The sequence below is a fragment of the Giraffa tippelskirchi genome, chromosome X (assembly GCF_054371585.1).
Source record: "Giraffa tippelskirchi isolate mGirTip1 chromosome X, T2T-mGirTip1v1.2.pri, whole genome shotgun sequence".
Lineage (NCBI taxonomy): Eukaryota > Metazoa > Chordata > Mammalia > Artiodactyla > Giraffidae > Giraffa > Giraffa tippelskirchi.
This window is the reverse complement of record NC_137289.1, coordinates 115115517-115139485: the sequence shown is the minus strand read 5'-3', so window position 1 is coordinate 115139485 and position 23969 is coordinate 115115517. Positions and strand designations below refer to the sequence as shown.

Here is a 23969-nt window from a genome sequence, read left to right as displayed (position 1 = left end):
TTACTAATCAAAAAGTAGCTGACATAAATATAAAATAGGTAGACTTTAGGGAATTCTGTGGAGGTCCAGTGGTTAGGACACAGTGCTTTCCCTCTGGAGATCCAGATTCCATCCTTGGTAGGAAACTAAGATCCCACAAGCTACATGGTGCTGCCAAAAAAAAAAAGAAATAAGTTGACTTGAAGACAAATCATTAGTTTAAAAGCGAATACTCTCATGTAGAAAAAAAAATGGAGTTATTTCCACTTAATCACATAATCTGAAAATTTACAAAGCAAAAATTAACAAATATGGAAGAAAAAAAGAACAAATCCACATTTAGAGTAGAAGATTTTATTGTACATCTGTCAATAATTGATAGATCAAGCCAAAAGGCATTAGTAAGACCCTTCTCCACTTGACCAACACAATAAGATTAGGTATTCCTCTGCCTATTAAACCTATTAATAGCTTGACTGTGCTTGAATAATGGCAGTTCTTGCCATTTGCTTATTATAGCAGTTTGATATCCCTCTCTAGTCTTTTTCCTGTGCTTTAGGGCACCTGGGGAAATGTGTACATATTGCCTTTCAGTAAAATCTGATAGAGAACTGCATACCAGGCTTTTCTGCTAACAGATACTTAGAAACTTCATGGGGAGACAAGTCCAATCCTATCAGCCATTTGGAGGTGCCTAGGAAGGAAGATCACATGTCATTCTCTTGGCAGTCCCCCAAATTTTCCTTCTTCAATTCCAATTTCCTATCCTCCTTCCTTTCTTTTTTCCCTTTCCGGCTTTCTTCCTATCTCTTTTCTTTCACACTTAAATATTATATTATTTTAGATCTTCCTGGTGATAAAAAAAAGCAAAAGTAATTCAGCTAGCCTCTTTTGAAGTGATAAAATCCATTTTAACCAATATTTCAAAAATTGAATTTGTCAGTAATTAGTGTGGGTCTGTATCATTTTCCAAGACCCACCATTCACCATTGCCTTGTTCGTTTCCAAGGCAAACCATTCAATATCACGGTAATTCTAGTATATGACCCGACCAGTAATGCTGAAGAAGCTGAAGTTGAATGGTTCTATGAAGACCTACAAGACCTTCTAGAACTAACACCCAAAAAAAGATGTCCTTTTCATTATAGGGGACTGGAATGCAAAAGTAGGAAGTCAAGAAACACCTGGAATAACAGGCAAATTTGGCCTTAGAGTACATAATGAAGCCGGGCAAAGGCTAACACAGTTCTGCCAAGAGAGTGCACTGGCCATAGCAAACACCCTCTTCCAACAACATGAGAGAAAACTCTACACATGGACATCACCAGATGGTCAACACCAAAATCAGATTAACTATAGTCTTTCCAGCCAAAGATGGAGAAGCTCTAAATAGTCAGCAAAAACAAGACCAGGAGCTGACTGTGGCTCAGATAATGAACTCCTTATTGGCAAATTCAGACTGAAATTGAAGAAAGTAGGGAACACCACTAGACCATTCAGGTATGACCTAAATCAAATCCCTTCTGATTATACAGTGGAAGTGAGAAATAGATTTAAGGGACTGGATCTGATAGACAGAGTGCCTGATGAACTATAGATGGCGGTTCATGACATTGTACAGGAGACAGGGATCAAGACCATCCCCAAGAAAAAGAAATGCAAAAAAGCAAAATGGCTGTCTGAGGAGGCCTTACAGATAGCTGTGAAAAGAAGAGAAGCCAAAAGGAAAGATATACCCATTTGAATGCAGAGTTCCAAAGAATAGCAAGGAGAGATAAGAAAGCCTTCTTCAGAGATCAGTGCAAAGAAATAGAAGAAAATAATAGAATGGGAAAGACTAGAGATCTCTTCAAGAAAATTAGAGATACCAAGGGAACATTTCATGCAAAGATGAGCTTAATAAAGGACAGAAAAGGTATGGACCTAACAGAAGCAGAAGATATTAAGAAGAGGTGGCAAGAATACACAAAAGAACTGTACAAAAAAGATCTTCATGACCCAGATAATCACCATGATGTGATCACTCACCTAAAGCCAGACATCCTGGAATGTGAAGTCAGGTGGGCCTTAGGAAGCATCACTATGAACAAAGCTAGTGGAGGTGATGGAATTCCAGTTGAGCTATTTCAAATCTTCAAAGATGATGCTGTGAAAGTGCTGCACTCAGTATGCCATCAAATTTGGCAAACACAGCAGTGGCCACAGGACTGGAAAAGGTCAGTTTTCATTCCAATCCCAAAGAAAGACAATGCCAAAGAATGCTCAAACTACCTCACAACTGCACTCATCTCACACGCTAGCAAAGTAATGCTCAAAATTCTCGAAGCCAGGCTTCAGCAATACGTGAACCGTGAACTTCCAGCTGTTCAAGCTGGTTTTAGAAAAGACAGAGGAATCAGAGATCAAATTGCCAACATCTGCTGGTTCATTGAAAAAACAAGAGAGTTCCAGAAAAACGTCTATTTCTGCTTTATTGACTATGACAAAGCCTTTGACTGTGTGGATCACAATAAACTGTGGAAAATTCTGAAAGAGATGGGAATAACAGACCACCTGACCTGCCTAATGTGAAATCTATATGCAGGTTAGGAAGCAACAGTTAGAACTGGACATGAAACAACAGACTGGTTCCAAATAGGAAAAGGAGTACGTCAAGGCTGTATATTGTCACCCTGCTTATTTAACTTATATGCAGAGTACATCATGAGAAATGCTGGGCTAGAAGAAGCACAAGCTGGAATCAAGATTGCTGGGAGAAATATCAATAACCTCAGATATGAGATGACACCACCCTTATGGCAGAAAGGGAAGAAGAACTAAAGAGTCTCTTGATGAAAGTGAAAGAGGAGCATGAAAACTGTTGGCTTAAAGCTCAACATTCAGAAAACTAAGATCATGGCATCTGGTCCCATCACTTCATGGCAAATAGATGGGGAAACAGTGGAAACAGTGACAGACTTTATTTTCTTGGGCTCCAAAATGACTGCAGATGGTGACTGCAGCCATGAAATAAAAAGTGCTTACTCCTTGGAAGAAAAGTTATGACCAATTTAGACAGCATATTGAAAAGCAGAGACATTACTTTGTCAACAAAGGTCCATCTAGTCAAGTCTATGGTTTTTCCAGTAGTCATGTACAGATATGAGAGTTGAACTACAATGAAAACTGAGTGCCGAACAATTGATGCTTTTGAACTGTGGTGTTGGAAAAAACTCTTGAGAGTTCCTTGGACTGCAAGGGGATCCAACCAGCCCATCCTAAAGGAAATCAGTCCTGAATTTTCATTGGAAGGACTGATGCTAAAGCTGAAACTCCAATACTTTGGCCACCTGATATGAAGATCTGACTCATTTGAAAAGACGCATATGCTGGGAAAGATTGAAGACGAGAGGAGAAGGGGACGACAGAGGATGAGGTGTTTGGATGGCATCACCGAGTCAGTGGACATGAGTTTGAGTAAACTCCAGGAGTTGGTGATGGACAGGGAAGCCTGGCATGCCTTAGTCCATGGGGTCGGAAAGAGTCGGACATGACTGAGTGTCTGAACTTAACTGAACTGAGTGTGGGTTTTATCATTTTGAGTTTTTTTGCCCATGAAACCTCCTGCAATGCAGAAGGCCTGGGTTCGATCCCTGAGTTGGGAAGATCCCCTGGAGGAAGGCATGGCAACCCACTCCAGTATTCTTGCCTGGAGAATCCCCATGAACAGAGGAGCCTGGCAGGCTACAGTCCATGGGGTCGCAAAGAGTCTGACACGACTGAGTGACTAAGCACACAGAGTTACTCATATATTAATGTGCAACAAATAAATATCTGTTTATTATAAGTTCATCTTACAAATGAATTGATAACATAAATTTAGTTATTCATTCTCTTGATACTTCATTTTCTGAATTAGGAATTTCTGAGTATTTGCTAATAATATACCTATATAATTAACTATGGAAAATAATGACCAATTTATTATATTTTTAGTCTCTTACACTTTTCTGATGTACTTTCAAATAATCATGGAATGTTAAAGCAGAAAGACACCCAAGAGATAAGCTAATCAAATTATCTTCTTTAGAGCCTTAACATTCTTCTAAAGTGCTTTGTTTTGTCTATTTGGAGGTTGTGGAAGTTAATGAGAGCTTCTAGCATTTTACTTCAACCAGATTTACTCTAGGTTAATTTGTCTTCTTTATTGAGGTTCTGTTTTAGGTATTATTCAGACACACTCCCCTTCACCCCACCCAGCCTCAATCCAAGAAATGAAATGTTTGAAAGCTACTAATCAAATCTGACTCCTTAATTTAAACAGATTAAGAACTTGACTTCAAAAAAATATATATATGTGTATATATATATATATATATATATATTTAAGTAGTGTCGTACGATATTTGTCTTTCTCTGTCTGACTTACTTCACTTGGTATGATAACCTCTAGGTCCACCTATGTTGCTGCAAATGGCATTATGTCATTCTTTTTTATGGCTGAGTAGTATTCCATTGTGTGTTTTGTGTGTGGTGTGTGTGTGTATACACCACATCTTTATCCATTCAACTGTTGATGGGCACTTAGTTTGCTTCCCTATCTTGGCCATTGTAAGTAGCATGGCTGTGAGCCCTGGGGTGCATGTATCTTTTCAAATTAGAGTTTTCTCCAGATATGTGCCCATGAGCAGGATTGCTAGATCATATGTGCTAGATGCCCTTTTTTTTTTTATGGAATTTATTTATTTATTTATTTTATTTTCTATTTTTTAACTTTACAATATTGTATTTGTTTTGCCATACATTGACATGAATCCACCATGAGTGTACATGTTTTCCCCTTCCAGAACCCCCCTCCCACCTCCCTCCCCATCCCATCCCTCCGGGTCATCCCAGTGCACCAGCCCCGAGCACCCTGTATCATGCATTGAACCTGGACTGGCGATTCGTTTCACATATGATAATTTACATGCTTCCATGCCATTCTCCCATACCATTCCGCCCTCGCCCTCTCCCATAGAGTCCATAATACTGTTCTATATATCTGTGTCTCTTTTGATGTCTCGTAGATGCCCATTTTTATGGGTTATTTTAAAAACTGTAGATTACAGTGACTTTGTCAGTAGCTCAAGTTATATGAAATTAAATATTTTTTCATTAGAGAGCTTCACTCTTTATGTTCCTTTATTTTCTTTAGTAACTATAATCTGGTAAATTTAGATACATTTGGTTATCTTTAATTACAGAACCCTGGCAACTCCCGTAGTTACTGGGATCGCCTGTAAAGAAAAGGCCCCAGGTGAGCTACATTTGGTAGACTAAGGATGGAAGGGACAGGTCTAGATTGTCCCTGACATTTGTATGCCCAGGTCCAAAGTTCAAATGGAAGCCCATGTACCAGATATCAAAATTTTAAAATTGGTGAATTTTAAAATTAGCATTTAAAAAACGCTAACAAAGTTTTAAGTAGAATATGATCTATTATTCCACCTTGAGAAATTAAGATTTTACCAAACTAGAAGACCAAGTTTGATTTTAGAATTCATGGTCTCCTTAGAGTTTTGAGCTAGACATGACAACACAGGAAAGCTGGGCCCTGGGCATGTGCCCACCCCATTCTCTTTCTTCAACTCTAACATGTATTGTACGAGGCCTTGTGTACAAATTTGTGGGTACTTTAACCCACATAATTAATCTTGGTCAATATCTTCCCCTTAATGGCCACCTCTTAGTTATTCTTTAATTCTAGGAGTCTTCCAACAGGAGGATCAACATGGGGAGGAGGCTCTGGAAATGGGATCAAAGCACTTTGAATTGTGAATTGTGACATGCCCTAAACCCAGAACATGGATGGGTCTGGGCTGCACGTAGGCCTGTTCCAGTGGGCCCATGTACTCCCTTCACATCCAGAGAGACAGTGCCAGAGTAAGGCCCTAGAACTAGCATGAGGCCACGGACAGCAAGCTCTCTTTCCTTGGTCTAAGGGTATGTGTTAGGTTGGAGATCCCTAATAACAGACACCAAGACCAGGTCTTGAGAGCAGTAGTTTGAGAAGTGATCTCAGGAACCATAGGTAGGAGTGTGAGAGAGTGAGAGACAGCAAACGGAAGGAGCCAGTTCAGGGAGTGTTCATGAGCAGTTGCCACTGAGAGCAATTTGGGTTTGGTTGCCCTGGGGCTGTCTATGAGTTTGTGTAGAATTCACCTCAGAATTATTCCAACCAAAGAATAAAAAAGCTGGGTTATTTTGCCACCAGTTTGATACATTATTTGTTGAGGACCACAACTGAAGTCGTTAACAGTCACTTCTGGCCTGATGGATGCAAGGGTTAAGCACCTTCCTATGACTAGAGAAAGCCCTCAAGAAGAAAGATCTGTTTTCCATAAAACCGTTGGCCTGCAGCAACAATTTACATGCCAAGGAGACATGGCAGGACATGGATGACATCTGCTACAGAGAAGAATTGAAAAGGACTTTGAGAAAACATGTCCCTAAAAGAGAATGATGTTGTGACGGCACAGTGTAGCCAGTAAAATTTCCAAATTTCTAAATATGAGAAGTCTCTACCTCTGCTATTTCACATCTAAGGAGATGTGGATACTGCCTGATGAATACCTTAATCCACAAGTAGCTTCTTTTTGATAATATATGATAATATTAATACTCTTTTTCTAGAATGAATTAATTAAATTATTTCAGATGTTTAAGGAAAAGAAATATTATTTTATCAATATATCTTCAACAATAAAACCATCATTTCCATAAATTCTACTATTATGAATTTCTTTTTGGACTTGTAAGGGAGAGGGGGTTGAATGGCATATTCCTTAGGGTCTTTGCTTATGAACATTTCATGAGTTGGGAAATATACACTTAACGATGTCCTTGACTTTCACTTTCAGACTTAGTATCAATAGAAAATGCATATTTTTAGGGAAAAGGAAATTGTGTATAGCATAAAGCTTTTGATTGCAGCTTTATACTTGAACTTGTGTATTTCAATTATTATTTACCATGAAATGGCTAGTTATTCTTTATCTTTGATGAAAATAATAATTACTGCTGATTAAATTTCATATTCTAAGCAGTTTAATTTTATATGAATTACCTAATGTAAATATTTTCATTTCAATCTGTTCATGTAAGAGAAAAGTATGGTTTCTTCCTTTCTGATAATAAAGCAACAAATTTTAATCAAATAATTATCTCACCTAGTTTGTTCTAATGATGTTGCCACAATTCAAATACTTCTCTCAGAATGAAAGTAATCAGTGAACAACAGATGAAAAGATGTGCCTGGAGTCCTTTTTGACAAGAAAAAAAAAAATTCTAAAACTATATTTGTATTTGAATAGGACGGAATAAACATAACAACATTTTGACAGCCTTTGTATCCTCCTTAGACCTGCTGAGTCCCTTGAACTTTGCTTAGATATACTATATATTTCAAGAGTAATCCACTATCAGTGTTTCTTAATATACAACATAAAACTATGATATTTATGCATAACATAATATATACCACCAGTCTACTCTGTCCGTGGATTTCTCTAGGCAATAATACTGGAGTGGGTAGCCATTCCTTTCTCCTGGGGATCTTCCCAACCCAGGGATTGAACCTGGGTCTCCTGCATTGCAGGCAGATTCTTGACTGTCTGAGCCACCAGGCATATATTGTATGTTGCTACATATAACACATAATATACAATATACAACACACAATGTATTTTATATAATATGTGATGAATGCTCATGCTCAGTCATTCAGTTGTGTTTGACTCTTTGTGACCCCATGAACTGTAGCCTACCAGGCTCCTCTGTCCAGGGGTTTTTCCAGGCAAAAATACTGGAGTGGGTTGCCATTTCCTACTCCAATATGATGAATATATTTTATAATATGTATAACACATGCATACATATCCTCAATATGTTTTAAAATGATTTAAAGCAACTAATGTTCTTATAGCAATGACTGGTTTTCTTGACATATAGACTTCAGTGTATTTGAAAACAAGTTTGCCATTTTTAACATTTGAGGTGTTAAATGTGAGTGAATTGACATTTTAGCCAATTAATATAATACCTGTCCAGTCCATTGGTTAATAAGTTTGATTTGTTTTCTTGATTTCAGAGAATTTCCTTTCACATAATTAGGCTTTTAAGCATTTTTTATCACTTGTTTCTTATCTATAACTTAAATAATTTGAGTTTAGCAGTGAAACTTGTATTATATTCTTATAGTGCATCCTACTTTAGGGTTGAGAGATTTTTATAACTATTTTCTCACTTCATGGAGAATAAGAAAATGGTGATTTTCAAAGAAATAGTAGTGTTGCTTGGAAAGAAAGAACCAGCATAGATAGCCTGCCCACCATAAGAAATTATATTAGCTATTCTGGTATATGGTATAACAAGGTGACGTGAGAAGTATTCATTGGTTATGCCTCTGTTGGCTTCTCTTGGTTATTAAAAATTATTTCTATCTGCTGGTCAAGTTGTAACTGCTTTTGATTGCTGTGAGATAGAGCACTCCTGTGTCATAGAAATGTAGCAGATAATAATGCTTACCAAATATTCCATATATCTCGCAAGTCTCAGCCCCTGTTGACTGAGATAGAATCATGTGTTTGGTTCTGACCAGTTAACTCTAATATGTGTTAACTTTGGGCTGAACACTAAAAAGCCCTTGAGCAAACTTTCAGCTCCTCTTCCCCTGACCTGTACACGACGGAGGAGCAGTGTACCTGGGTCCCTCAGTAGCTTTATGGAGCGGACCTTCCTCTGACCTATGCAGGATATATTCTCTCATTAATAAAAATAAATAAATAAATAAACTTGCTTGTAATGCCCAGGAGATTGAGGAGTAGTGTGCTACCTTGTTAGAACCTAGTCTCTTCTGGATTATGTAATACAATTAAATACAATACAATAAAATGTTCCTTTATCCTAAAATGAATTTTAGGATTTATACCATCAAAATGATTAAACTATTTTTAAATTATTTTGATAGCTGCAGATGGATCTGTTCCAGTCCCTTTGCGATTTGTTCCTCTCAGTCCTGGACGCTACCCTTGCAAAATTTTGTTGACATCAAACTATGATGTGCGTCTCTATTGCATTGAAGGTGTGGTGAATGAAGAACATCCAGAGGCCAGATTTGATTTTGAAACACCAGCATTTGAAGCTCTTACCCAGAATATTCCAATTGTAAGTACACACTTTCTTTTTTTCTTTTTTTGGTACTTTCTTTATTCCCACTGCCACTGTCTCAAAGTTTTCTTCAAACCTCTCATCTAAGCTAGTACTGATTCCTAACTGCATTATGTGTGGCCATTTGTTACTCCAAGTTGATGTCACAGCTTTATTCCTGAATATAAATGTTATCATATTACTCACCTGATTAATCACTTCTACTGGATCTCTTTGCTTAAAAAAATTAACTCCAATATCCTTAACCTATCATCACACTAAGCAGACTCATGGTCTCTCAGATCACTCTGCCCCAAATTCGGTTGTGACCTTAACATATGATTAAGATGGGCTCATAGGCACTAAGACCAGTGATTGGCTATTGCTGTTGCTGTTCAGTCGCTCAGTCATGTCCGACTCTCTGTGATGCCATAGACTGCAGCACACCAGGCTTCCCTGTCCTTCACCATCTCCTGGAGCTTGCTCAAACTCATGCCCATTGAGTCAGTGATGCCATCCAACTGTCTCATCCTCTGTTGTCGCCTTCTCCTCCTGCCTTCAATCTTTTCCAGCATCAGGGCCTTTTCTGATGAGTTGGCTCTTCTCATCAGGTGGCCAAAGTATTGGAGCTTCAGCTTCAGCTATCAGTCCTTCAATGAATATTCAGAATTGATTTCCTTTAGGTTAACTGGTTTGATCTCCTTGAAGTCCAGGAAGGAGACTGGCTATTACTTAGCTATAAGTGAGTTGTGATAGCGTAGACAAAAGGTAATTTGTAAGGAATTTTTTTTTTACACTGATATGTTTCTATCTTTATTTTCATGCTTTAGAATAATGAAACAAAGAATGAATGGAAATGTCAAGTTACTATAGAAGGAGAATGGTTTCATGGACCTCCTATTTTATATGTCAGACCAGGTGAAACTGTGGATTATCCTCTCACATTCAAACCTATTATGGAATGTGAGATTACGGTATGAACTCATTGATTTTTTTCCCCTAGCACTAATATGTCAATAAGCCAATGTGTGATGTTTATAATTTATGATAAATTTTCTTGCAGAAAAGTTATATTTTCCATGAATTTGATCATTGGTGTTCACTCTGCTTGAAACTTTAATAAATGTATTTTTTTATTAATTTATTTATTTTAGTTGGGGGCTAATTACTTTACAATATTGTAGTGGTTTTAAATATTCTGAAAGTCACATTGTCATAGGCTTCAATATTTATATCTGGTTATTTTTACATAATATGTTTAACAAAGTAAAATCATTGCTTTGTTTTTATTCAGTAAGGAAGTTTATACCTCAGAAAATATTTTCTTAGGTCATATTTCTTTGACAAGTATGTAAACAGCATGAAAATGCCTAGTAAACTCTATCACTTAGTGAAAGGGAAAAGAAATAAAGAGCTTTTCACAGGAAATCCATCTTCATTCATTCAGTAGAAGTATTTATATGGAAACTGGATAAGTCAGTGACTAACACCTTCTTGAAAGCTCATTTCATTAATCAGATTCAAAATTCCTAAGACAGAAGAAATTTTTGACTTCTAACTGTCACTCCTATAGAGCTGAAATTTGACTGATTTGTCACAGGGCAAGCTTATTCTACAAAATGAAGTAGATGGTATGGAGCATATCTTTGACATAAAAGGAATTGGAAAAAGACCCCTGGCCTTGGAACACATCACTGTAGACTGTCAAGTGGGGAAAGTAACAAATAAACCCATAATAGTGCCCAATTATACACCAAGCATCCTGACATTTAAGGTAAGTTTGTTTTTTGTTTTTTAAATATGAAAGTGTTTTCAGAAAGAGTACATTGAATTGTATGAAATTTTAAAAACATTTAATTTTACTTAACTAGGTAAAGCAGTGTGACACAAAGAGATGGTTAGAATTCTTTTTATTAGTCCAACAGGTTTTAAAATGCCATTTCATATAAAATTGAATTAGCGCCAAACAAGTTTTATATCTAAGTATTAGTATATAATCATAAAACACATTAAAATTTACTTATTTGAGTCATGTGTATTTTCACTTGAAGATATTGTGCATGACAATGAAAGATCTTTTCAAAAAAACTTTTAAACAGCTCTTGAAATTGTAATGTGATATCTGCAGGCATGAAATTTCAAAAGTGTATCCTGTCACTTACCAGTATGAATAATTGTGGGAATATGAAGAAATACATAATTATTTATATCTTTATTTATTATGTTTTATTCTTGGCCTTCCTCACTTGATATGTTTAAGCAAATCTGAAAATAAATTTTTCTACTCCCTACACCCATATTTATCTACAGATTGTGTGTTCAATAGAATCCTCAAAGAAGCTTCAAATATCTATCCATCATAGATGCCTGTATCTAGTTTTAGAAGCTACTTCAGAAGTTTAGAAATTCACTGGGTTTGTTCTCTGCTATTTTTGGTAATCTTGAAAATTATGTGCTTTGATTTTCTTCTTCTTTCCTTACTGGATTACAAATGGAGTGAATATTATGAATGAAAATTTTATTTTCTTGCTGCTACTACTGCTGCTAAGTCGCTCCAGTCGTGTCCGACTCTGTGCGACTCCATAGACGGCAGCCCACCCGTCTCCGCCGTCCCCGGGATTCTCCAGGCACGAATACTGGAGTGGGTTGCCATTTCCTTCTCTAGTTTATTTTCGTACTCCTCTGCTAAAACTCTTCACTGTCATCTCTTGCCATCAGATCTAGTCCATGCTCCCTGAAGTGGCTCATGTGCTTCAAAAGCATATTTGCTCTGCTTCATCTCTTACCACTGCTGCCTCCAGCCACACTTAGGCCACTGTATACAATATTTCCTTTTGCTACTATCTAGAAATCTTTATCCAGCTCCCTATCTTCCGCTTCTCTGTGCTTAACTCCATTTCATTCTTTAGGACAAGTATTAGATGCCACTTTTCTAAGAATCTTTCTAGATCCCCATAAACCTGGATTATAGATGCCTTTCATGTGCTTCCACAGCATTTTTCTTTTTTTTACCTTTCCCACAGTCATGTACATTACATCTTATTGCTATTACCTATTTATTGTTCTCCACCACATTATTTGCATGAGGAAAGGAGCATACCCCCCTCATATCCACACTTTTATACCTAGCATAAATCATAGTGCATGGGTGCTCAGTCACTCATTCATGTCTGACTCTTTTTGACCCCATGGACTGTAGCCTGCCAGGCTCTCTCTCCATGGAATTTTCTCCACAAGAATACTGGAGTGAGTTGCCATGCCCTCCTCCAGGGGATCTTCCCCACCCAGACACTGAACCCACGTCTCCTTTGTCTCCTGCATTGCAGGTAGATTCTTTAATGCTGAGCTACCTGGGAAGGCCGTAAATTATAGTATCAAGCACATAATAGTTTTTCCAGGAAGATTTGTTTAATAAACAGATACAAACATAATGGGTGGCATTTCGAATGGAAAGAAAGAGGGAAAGAAGGAAAGAAATAAAAGAAAAGACTAAGAAAATCATGACTACTTAGATTTGCTATAAATATGAAAAAAGTCATTTTTCCACCACTCCCTTTCCCTTTGCAGAATTTACTGATGAGCAAGGAATTTCATTTTAAGAGTTTGATGAAAACAGTTTAAAGAAAACATCCTTTAATATCTTAACATTGGTTATTTCATGTTGTTTTTATGGCAGAGGTGATATCTGTAGGTTTTTAAAATGTCATTCTTCAGAATTAATACATTGTTTTTTTACTGTAGGCTTTTAAAAATAATAAGTGTGCTATGTTAACTGTGAAAAGTGAATGTATTTTTCGAATTAAATGTAGAAGTGGAATTTTATATAACAAAATTATTCTCACAAGAAATAATAATTAAAGTCTATATTTCTGTTGTTTCCATATACAAATAAAACTGAAGAATCTAGTTACTTTTACCTTTAGAATGTAAATTTTCCCTGAGGCCTTTTTCTGTAATTAAAGATGTTACATATTAAATTTTTTTAAATATAATTTCATTCAAGTACTAATAGTACTGAACATGTATTCTAGTTCTTTTATATTTCTACTAGATTTAAATAGCACCAAGAATTATAAAAGAACAGAAGCATATTTAAAACCTAAAACACATGTTCTTAGAGATATAAGAATAAAGTATCACTTTTCTTAATTTGAAAATCACCATTCTTTTTAATCATCATGTACTAATGAGCATTACCAATTTGCCATTTCTATTCATTTATTATATTTGAGTCATTGCTGGTATTTCAGTGGAAATTCTATTGAGAAACAACTGAGGTGCTGCTAAGGAGAAAGGCTAGACTGGAAACTTTGATCTATAATGTCAGGTTTCATCTTTCACTTGCTTTGAAACCAGTGAAATGCTTCTGATTCTCTGTGCACTCAGGGTTGATTCGCATTCTCCCGCCATTCCTTCAATACCTTCCTCATTGTTGGACTATTTTTCTTAGTCTATAAGTATTCTCAAAGGTTTTCCATTACAAGATAAAACTTGCCTCTAATAATACCCCTTCAACTATTACCTTCTATATTTTTTTTGTGGTTGCTAAACTCCTTGAAAAAGCAGTATTTACATGGTGACTTCTTACTTCATGGTGATCCATTTGTAGCTCCTCTACTCTGTTGAAACTGCTGCCAGAAAGATCACCTGTAACTTTTGTTTAAGAAAAATCAGTTATTTTCCCAAATTATCTGCCCTAAAACTCCTTTAATGTGTGACACTCTCTGCCTTCTTAACTTCCCAGGTGGTGCTAGTGGTAAAGAACCCGCCTGCCAATGCAGGAGATGTAAGAGGTGGGGGTTCAATCCCCGAGTCAAGAAGATCCCTGGAGGAGAGCGTGGCAACTCACTCCAGTATTCTTGCCTCGAGTATCCTAGGGACAGAGGAGCCTGGCGGGCTGCAGTCCATAGGGTCACAGAGTCGGACACGACCAAAGCAACTTAGCAAGCACGCAGCACACTGTCTTAACACTCTTCACCCTTTATTTTTTATCTTTCTATATTCCTCATTTCCATGCCATTTCTTGATTGTTACTTATCTGGTCCTTTTATTCTTCTAACCTCCTTATTTCTTTTTAAAGTTCTACCTTCTAAAGCATCCTCATATCTGTACCACATCACACTTGGCAGTTTCTTGGTTTCAGACTATCATTTAGGTACAAGTGGCAAATTCATACTTTTACTCTAGATATATTAGCTTCAGCCTCTCAATTTTGACTGCTTACTTTATACCTCCACTTTGACAGTCTGCTAACAACTCAAACTCAGTATATTCTTTTAATATCTTTTCCTTTTCGTATTTTTCATTACTGTTAGTATTCTTTTTTATGATGTTTTGAATTTTATTTTTAAAAAAGCCTTTTTACATATATTTAATCACATTGCTACAAGAATAGTTTGCAACAGAATGTTGAGACTTCCCTAATAGGCAAAATAATATAAAAAATAATGGAATATAATAAGCGATACAGCTAAAATGCTGTGGCATTTTATCAAAATGACCAGGTAGTAGGAGATAGTTGTGCAATAAGGAAAACAGGAGACCTGGGACTTCCAGAATAGTGGAGTTTCATAAATCTGTTCCTCCCTAAAAGCAATAAAAACACTGACAAAAACTGTCAAAATGAAATTTTAAATCTTGAAATTAAACAAAGATTTCAAACAATCTGAGGAGTATTTATTCAAGAAAAACTGAATCCTATTAACTGTGGAGTAATTTGTCGCATTTTGACTTGCCCTATTTCTGTCCCCCTCTCTGCTGCTCTGCAGTCTTACAACCACAATGGCTATGAAAACTGCAACCTTGCAAACAAAGGAAGAGGCAGACTGAGTATCACTCTGCTCACAATTCCCACCCCAGTACATTGTCACAATTTGACCTTTTTTATAGGTCTCTAGCAACACCCCTCCCCACGAGTGAGGGGTTGTCATCTTTTGACTTGTGTCATATCTTGCTCTGATGGAAAGGACCTATCCTTAGGACACTTGCCAAAAATATTCAATAGTTTGGCATTGCAGTGGCCTGAGACTACAAAACCAGTTGTGACGAACTAGAGTTTGACTAAAAACTTGAAGATGTGGGGATTAAGATATCTGTGGCGAATTTCACAATTCTGACATGTCCCTGGCTACCATGCAGGCCACATGCATATACAGAGTGGTGTGATTGCCCAGGGAAGGCCTGAGAGGGTGCCAGTTTTTTCATCTCTGGCTGATGGAGAGATGCTGTGTGAGCTGGAAGTTAAGGCTAAGATAGAGTTGTAAACTACCCAAGTGCTAAAGGTGTGCCACAACATGTATGCAGTGCTCCTTGACAAAGAGTAAAAGATTTATTATTTCAGGCATGTAAAAAACTTGTGACAAACTATATGCATACCTTGGAGATATTTGCATTGGATTCCAGACCACCACCACAATAAAGCAAAATAACAATAAAGTAAGTCACACAGATTTTTGTTTCCTACTGCATATAAAAGTTATGCTTTATGCTGCACTGCAGCTTAAGTATGCAATAGAATTGTTTTAAAAGGATGTACATACCTTCATTAAAAATACTTTATTGTTAAAAAATGCTAAGACAATTACAATAGTAACATCGAAGATCATTGATAACCATAATAAATATGAAAATGTTGGAAATATTCCAAAAATTATCAAAGTGTGACAAAGTGAGCAAATACTATTGAAAAAAGGGCACTTACAAACTTGCTCAATGCAGAGTTGCCATTGTGCTTCAAGTGATACCTTGAAGAAAGTGAAAAAACAGTCCACAAAATGAGAGAAAATGTCCCCATGACCAATATCTGATACAGGCCTTGTTTCTAGAATATATAAATTTACAATTTAATAATGAAACAAGTAACACAGTTTTTTAAATGTGTAAAGAGTCTTAACAGTTCCCCCAAAAGTACATGCAAATGAACAATAAACACATGAAAAGATATTGAACATCATCAATCCTTCAGTTCAGTGGCTCAGTCATGTCTGACTCTTTGCGACCCTATGGACTGCAGCACGCCAGGCCTCCCTGCCCATCACCAACTCCTGGAGTTTACTAAAACTCATGTCCATTGAGTCGGTGATGCCATCCTACCATCTCATCCACTGTCATCCCCTTCTCCTCCTGCCCCCAATCCTTCCCAGCATTAGAGTCTTTTCCAATGAGTCAGTTCTTCACATCAGGTGGCCAAAGTATTGAAGTTTCAGCTTCAACATCAGTCCCTCCAGTGAACACCCAGGACTGATCTCCTTTAGGATGGACTAGGTTGGATCTCCTTGCAGTTCAAGGGACTCTCAAGAGTCTTCTCCAACACCACAGTTCAAAAGCATCAAATCTTCGGCACTCAGCTTTCTTTATAGTCCAACTCTCACATCCATACATGACCACTGGAAAACCCATAGCCTTGACTAGATGGACTTTGTTGGCAAAGTAATGTCTCTGCTTTTTAACATGCTGTCTAGGTTGGTCATAGCTTTTCTCCAAGGAGCAAGCATCTTTTTATTTCATGGCTGCAGTCACTATCTGCAGTGATTTTGGAGCCCAAAAAAATAAAGTCTGTCCCTGTTTCCACTGTTTCCCCATCTATTTTCCATGAAGTGATGGGACCAGATGCCATGATCTTAGTTTTCTGAATGTTGAGCTTTAAGCCAACTTTTTCACTCTCTTCTTTCACTTTCATCAAGAGGCTCTTTAGTTCTTCTTCACTTTCTGCCATAAGGGTGGTGTCATCTGCATATTTGAGGTTATTGATATTTCTCCTGGCAATCTTGATTCCAGCTTGTGCTTCATCCAGCCCAGTGTTTCTCATGATGTACTCTGCATATAAGTTAAATAAGCAGGGTGACAATATACAACCTTGACATCCTCCTTAATCACAATGAGATACCACTTCACACTTACTAGGATGGCTATTATAAAAATGATATACAAAAACCTTTGACAGAAGCTGTAGAGAAAATAGGAACCATCATGCATTGTTGCAGGGAAAGAAAAGTGGTGCAACCATTTTGGAAAAGACTTTTGGAAAGCAATAATTTAAAAGATTGGGCATCCTATGTCCCAGCAGTTCCGCTCTAAGATATATGTCCGTAAGAAATTAAAATCTATGTGTACTCAAACACTTCTACATGGTTTCATAGCTGCATTATTCATAATAGGCAAGAACAGAAACACCCCACATTTTCATCAACTTGTGAATGGAGACACAAAATGTGTTTTTTATATGATTTAATGCCATTCATCAGTAAAAAGGAAATGATGTGCTGATAAACACCACAACATAGGTGAACCTTGAAAACATTATGCTAAGTGAAAAAGAGCTAGTCACAAAATACCCTATACTGTATGATTTCTTTTTTATGAATTGTTCAGGATAAGCAAATCTATAGAGGGACAAAGTAGATTAGTGTTTGCCTGGACAGAATGGTGGAGGGGAGCAAGATGAAAGTACTCACTAAGGTGAAAGTTGAATCTAACCAACAACAGTTATATCAGATGCTGCTTAAATATTATATGCTATATTAATATTGATTATATTAACATTTATATACTATATTAGTATTGATTATATTAATATTTATATACTATATTAATATTGATGTAGAAATTCATTTAAGTGGTTTATCTTTTGTATATAAAATTGCATAAAGAAACTTCTGCATGGCCTATAAAAGCTACTCTGATTGTATAAACACCAGTGATCTTGCTACCAGTAGCAAAAGAAAATAAACATTTTTATTGTGTTATATTTTTCCATAAGTCTCTGATTTTCCTTCTGCTATATGTCTAGATTTTATGGCTTGCTTTTCACTTAAAAGTATACAGTTTCAATGACAATATTTAAGTTAAATTTCAGCTTTCTCTGTCCTTTAACTTGTTACACTAATTTCATGGAAATGGCGACATTATATGATTCCTGTTTTTGGATTCTCTTTTCTAGGTATCTTCCAATCTTCCGATAGTGTGGGGAAACCCAGACATCACCATAGACCCTGATAACACAGTTCCATATATTCTACATGTGTGCCCTTGGAAGCGTGGTATATTCAAAGGTAAGAAAATTGTTAATAAAATATTATTAACTACCATACTGGAAAACATGCATGATGAGAAGAAATTAAAAAGTAATTTACATTTCTTGTTTCTAATAAATTATCCAGAGGGAAATTTAGTTTTCTATTTAAGTCATTAGCTTTCTAAATAATCAGTGCTCGGGGCATACATTTCATCTATAGTGCTATACTTTCTTGTCCATTTATTTGAATTTGTAGGGCAAATTCCTGGAAGTAGAAATATTTAGTTAAAGCATTAACATTTAAAATTAGGGTGTGTGTTAGTTGCTCAGTTGTGTCTGACTCTTTGCAAGGCTCCTCTGTCCCTGGAATTCTCCAGGCAAGAATGCTGGAGTGGGTAGCTATTCCCTTCTCCAGGGGATCTTCTCAACCCAAGGATCTAACCCATGTCTCCTTCATTGCAGACAGATTCTTTACCATCTGATCCACCAGGGAAGCCCCAAAACTGGAATAAATACTTTCAAATAGTTATACCAATTTGTGAGCCAGACAGCGTCCTATGAGAATATTTCTTTATAATACTAGGTATTTTAAAAACATGTACATATAATATACTTAATTGATACAGAAAAATAGGTTAAAGGCTTTGGTACATGTGAAGTCTTCTTCCTTTTTTTCTAATAAAGCATCCATTTATACAAATTGCCTGATGGTCCCTGAAAAGAGTTGCTTGCTTGGGAATAGGAGTGAGGGATATTCCTACAAAGCTTTTGATGGAAGAGGGGTTGGAGGTATAGAAGAGTAACAGGGAATAACTGAGGAACTATAATTCATCAAAGGAATAATTGTTCTATTTGGAATACAATTCAGTGTCCCGTGGTGGTTTGATCCTGTTGAGGAAATTATTAAAATGTTGGTAAATGGATGCAGTTTAAAAGTGTAGAAAGCGCATAGAGAGTAGGCTGAATGCCAGTGCTATTAACAAGCAGAAGGGAAATTTCAGAATGGCAACCACTGTGATCCAGTTACTGCTGTCATAGAATATTCTGTGACTGAAGCGCCAACTCGCCCACCCCTCACTGTCTAGTTCTAATTGGCTTGACCCCACATGTCACCATAGTCATAGCTGTTGGCATCTTATGAAATCTTCCCATCACTTTTCAGACACTTGACTTTGCAAAGCCCATTATTATTCTCCATGTAATAGGTAGATTTTGAGCTAGAGTGAGCCTATTTCAAGCATTTCAATAAAGTAGCATTTTTTTTGCCATTTTTATGATAATTCAGAAGATTTTAATTGATTTTAAGAAATATAAATTTCAGTTTTTATTCTCACCATCAAATGACAGTCCTAGTGATAGCTTTTGGAGAAGGAAATGGCAACCCACTCCAGTAGGGTTGCCTGGAGAATCCCATGGACAAAGGAACCTGGTGGGCTATATAGTCCATGGGGTTGCAAAGAATCGGACACGACTGAGCGACTAACACACACACATGATGATAGCTTTTCCTTAGTTTTAGAATTTGATTAATCTTTCATAAAGGATAGCAAGTCATTCAGAATTGCCATTATTATTTTTGATATAAGTAATAAATTTGAGTTTCCTGTCCTATAAAAGACAGTAAGGTCTGGTATGTGTGAGAAGAAACGTAAGAGGAACTTTAAATGGTAGAATGTTGTTGAATTAGGAGTGTTTATGACTCCATGAAGCAAAATAGAGCCACTGATCCATGAATCAGACTCTTAAAGTTACAGAAATGGAGTTAAGAAAAATTAAATAATCAGATTTAATATGTCTTTATATAGTCATTTTTGTTGATTTTGGCAGCATTTTAGAAATGCTAAAAATTTCAAAACATATTTTCAAGTTTCAAAACATTTTCACTCATCAGATAAGGACTCAGCATGCTGATTTGAAGGACTTTAGAAGAAATTTAGAAACATTAAAGGCAACTCAGGGCACATTATTAGGTGAGATGAATTAGTAAATATTGCTGGCTACACAAGAGCCCTTTGCAGTCTTCATAATTTTGAAAAACATTTGCAAGACATTTTCATGATTGTGCTTCCCAGGGCGATCCCTTAGATTTGAATTAATGTTACCATTATGATTTAGACAGGCTGAGCCTGGAAAGAAGGCAAACTCCATTTTTATTGATATTACTGTTGGAAGGCTTCTACAACATTTTAAGCAGTGGAGATGTAATTGCTTCTGAACAGTTGTTAATCTGTTGTAATATAAAGAAAACTGGACTAAAATTTTCATACATGTATGAGAATGTTCCTATTTGTACTGGTTAAAAAAGTATGTCAGTGTCTGTGTGTGTTTGTGTGTATTGCTGGTCTTGAAAACTTTATGCATGTTTTTAGTTCTATACTTAATTATATAAACAGTTATTTACAAAAGGCCTATAATTTGGAAAGTCTTGATGAGTATAGTAGTTATAAACAAAGCTGATCTTCAACCAGTTACACTCTGTTTGTTAAAATATTTTCACATATGCTTTTCCTCATATGTTGGCAAATCCTTAATTGTTTGAACTCCCCTGTAAGGTAACTTTTGAACTCTAGCCACCACAGCCTATCCCTTTAGCCCCCGGCCTTCCCAATAATTCAGCAAGATATAAAGGGTTAGCACAAGCCTCAGAATTTGGATCCAGCATCCTTTCTGATTGATGCAGGCTGGAATATAGGTTTGTTAATTATTTCAAATATTACTAGTGGATACAAACTTAAATATCATGTGGCTCCTGCCTCCTGGGAATTCGTATCTGGTGGTGGAAATACATATCCATAAATCATCTAGTACAAGTTATACTTTGATATACCACAATTTTAAACATGGCACTGATAATGGAAAACATTAACCCTAACAGTGGAAGTCTGAGAGGGTTTCTTAGGGGATAATGGCTTTGATCTGGACCTTAAAGGATGAGCTGGGACTTATCAGCCAATATGGTGACCAGAGCAGAGGAAACAACCTTATTGAAAACACAGAAAAGATATTTTCTGTAAATAATGAATAGCAGGGCTATGTCTGGAGTGTGTATCTGTGGCGGCCAATGCAGAGTGGCATATAGTTAGAAATATAGGCAGACTTTGTTGTACGGAATTTTTGTTTTACTTCTTAGTGCAGTTGCAGCCACTGAAGATTTCTGAGGGGCATGAGTCAACTGAGTTTTAGAAAGAAAAGTTTAGAGATAATATAAAAAACAGGTAGGGGGTACAAGACAGGGTGGATAGATCTGAGAGATCATTTATTGGCCTTTAGTAATATTCTGGTTGATCAGTTCTCCATATTAGTTTGTGCCTCTTATACTGAAAGCAGACCCTGAGAGAAGAGTTTAATTACAAGTAGTTTATTTGAGAGGTGATCACAGAAAGCACACTGACTGAATGGAGAAGATGCTGAAGGGGAAAAGTCAGTAAAAAGTAAGGTATATATCAAATTACTGCCGAGACCTGGGGAAACTTACTGGTAACTTTCTGAGAGAATTGTCAGGCTGAAGGGTAAGCAAATTGAGGTACTTATCCTCTAACTCCTGTCCATCAATCATTAATGTTTGTTCTTAGGGAAGATTACATGACAGTGAATCCCCACTGGAAAAAAGTCATAGGAAACCATTGGTGTGTATGGGAGCTGTCTGCAGAGGGGATTTTCATGGGGCACTGAGTTATATGTGGCATATACTATACTGGGTGTCATGGCATATTGATCGATAGGTAGGAATTTTGAAAAATGGATGGATTCGGAATTATCACAGCAACCTGAAGTAAGCTACAATCATGTTTCATATGTGCCTATGTAGAGGGTTTAATTCAAATGCCTCTTTCGCCATGGAACAAAAAGATAATATTGACCATTTAAATGAAGGTTGAAGGCAGACCAAACAAGTCCAATGATACTGAGTTAAAAAACAGAAGGAAAATTTCAGGAAAAGTGACAGTGGAAAATGATGCTCTAGAAGCTTAGGTTTCAAGGGAATCAGATTCTAGGATGGGAGATTAGCGTATAGGACATGTATTAGGGAATGTGTTGTCATCAACACTTGTAAAGGGAAAAGTAAGAAAGTATAATACTGAGCAGAGGAAAAAGTTGGGTTTCCGGACAGACCAAGTAAAGGCGTTTAGTCAACTCACTGGGGTCTCTGAAGCTGGGATGGTCTTTTGGAATTGTCCCAAGTTAGGAGAAGGGGACTGGGCCTTTATGCTCCTGTGTTTATTAGTCATTGAAAAGTAGACTACATGTGGAAGGAGGTTTGACCTTGGAGGAGGCTTGCTTTTTCCACTCAAGTCAGTGTCTGAAGAGGGCTTGACCAGATGGTCATTTACCAGCATCATTCCTAGTAGCAACAGAAATAAGTCCTTCATTCCTGAACAGAACTATGGTTGATGCATCATAGCATTTACCACAATTGCATTTGATGAAGAACTTAGCAGCAGCAGCAGCAGCAGCAGCATATGGAGAGAGAAGGGAGAAAAGAGAATCAAGTGTACTTCTGATAGTAAGCAACTCTAAGGAAGGTGATAACATTAACTGTGAGAGAGAAGCCATCAGCAGGATGGATTTCCTAGTTAGGGAGGGAAAGCCCAGTTCTATCTTGATTTGAAGGTTATCTTTTTGTGTCAATAAATTTCAGGAAAATGGAAAAATATTGAATCAGTCAACTCTAGATATGAAAACATAGATCCTTAAAGGGAAACAGAAGCACAAAATCAAGCAAACAAAACAACCATGTGTAAAAGCAGAAATGTGTTAATGACTAAACACATTAAAATATAATGGCTGAATTCTCTCCTTAACAACCACAAAATGACCTCTCTGGTCATTAGAATGTGAAAAGCGAATATTACTCTCCATTATTACAGTATTAGCGTGTAACAAAATATAGAAATGTAGTAATAGACTGTGGCTCATTTGTAGTAGTGAAATATGCAACTAAATTTCCACTTGTCTCAGGTAGAAACTTGATTTTTTTGTACAAGATCAATATTTAGGTGGAGATGATTAGGCCTTAGTGATTACCATGTACTTTAGTAGTAGTAATCCTTATATTTATTTTCATTGTAATAGCATAATATGATTCACAAATAAGATTTAAAGATGGCTATAAACATGCATGTTCACAACATATGTGCTTCTAATATAGCACTAAGAAAATGCACTTGTAAAGATTAAGGCTATATAGTTTGATACATATCATTTTTTCTAAGAGTTCACTCCATTTGCTCTTTAATAATCTACATATAGCACGTATTTCTCTGGCATAACTTTTCTGAGTTTGTTATGAAGATGTCACACTAATCAGCTCAGTGCACTCCAGCTCGTGAGTATCAGGGTCATGATATAACTTTAGAAAGCAGATTTTAATAACAGGTGACTATCTAAACTTGTAGGGATGCCTCTAGGGCCCCCTTTCTGTGAAGAGAAATGAAGAGTTATAAAGCTAAATAATTAATTTGGGGTTTGTGAAATCTGGGCCCCAAACCATGCAAGCATGAGCTCTTTGGCAATTTGGTTTTCACATTCCCAGTTATCACCCCAAAAGATAAGACTCCAGGCTATCACAGTGTAGTCCATATTCCAGAACAGATAGCATCTTCAATGATGACTCAGTGCAGTGGATTGCTGCTTTCTTAGCTTGTATGTGTGTTTAACTTAAAAATTTCATTTGAGAGGGTATTCTCTGAACATCTCTTCCAACATATTATAGAAATGGTGATCCCTGTTTATCTTTAAGCAGCTTTTATCTTGTTAACTTGTGCAGTTGATTTATTTAATGTAAGTATAAGACTTCACAGTGATCCCT

At 36.7% G+C, this 23969-nt stretch overlaps 1 protein-coding gene across 1 annotated transcript in view; it reads left to right on the top strand.

Annotated features, from left to right (window-relative positions):
* CFAP47 (cilia and flagella associated protein 47) overlaps nt 1–23969 on the top strand; it is a 493129-nt gene that overhangs the window by 310228 nt on the left and 158932 nt on the right. The window contains exons 46-49 of the mRNA XM_081563532.1: nt 8969–9165; nt 9978–10121; nt 10748–10921; nt 18086–18197. Of these exons, the coding sequence (XP_081419658.1) occupies nt 8969–9165; nt 9978–10121; nt 10748–10921; nt 18086–18197 (627 nt within the window). The remainder of the gene's footprint in view (nt 1–8968; nt 9166–9977; nt 10122–10747; nt 10922–18085; nt 18198–23969) is intronic.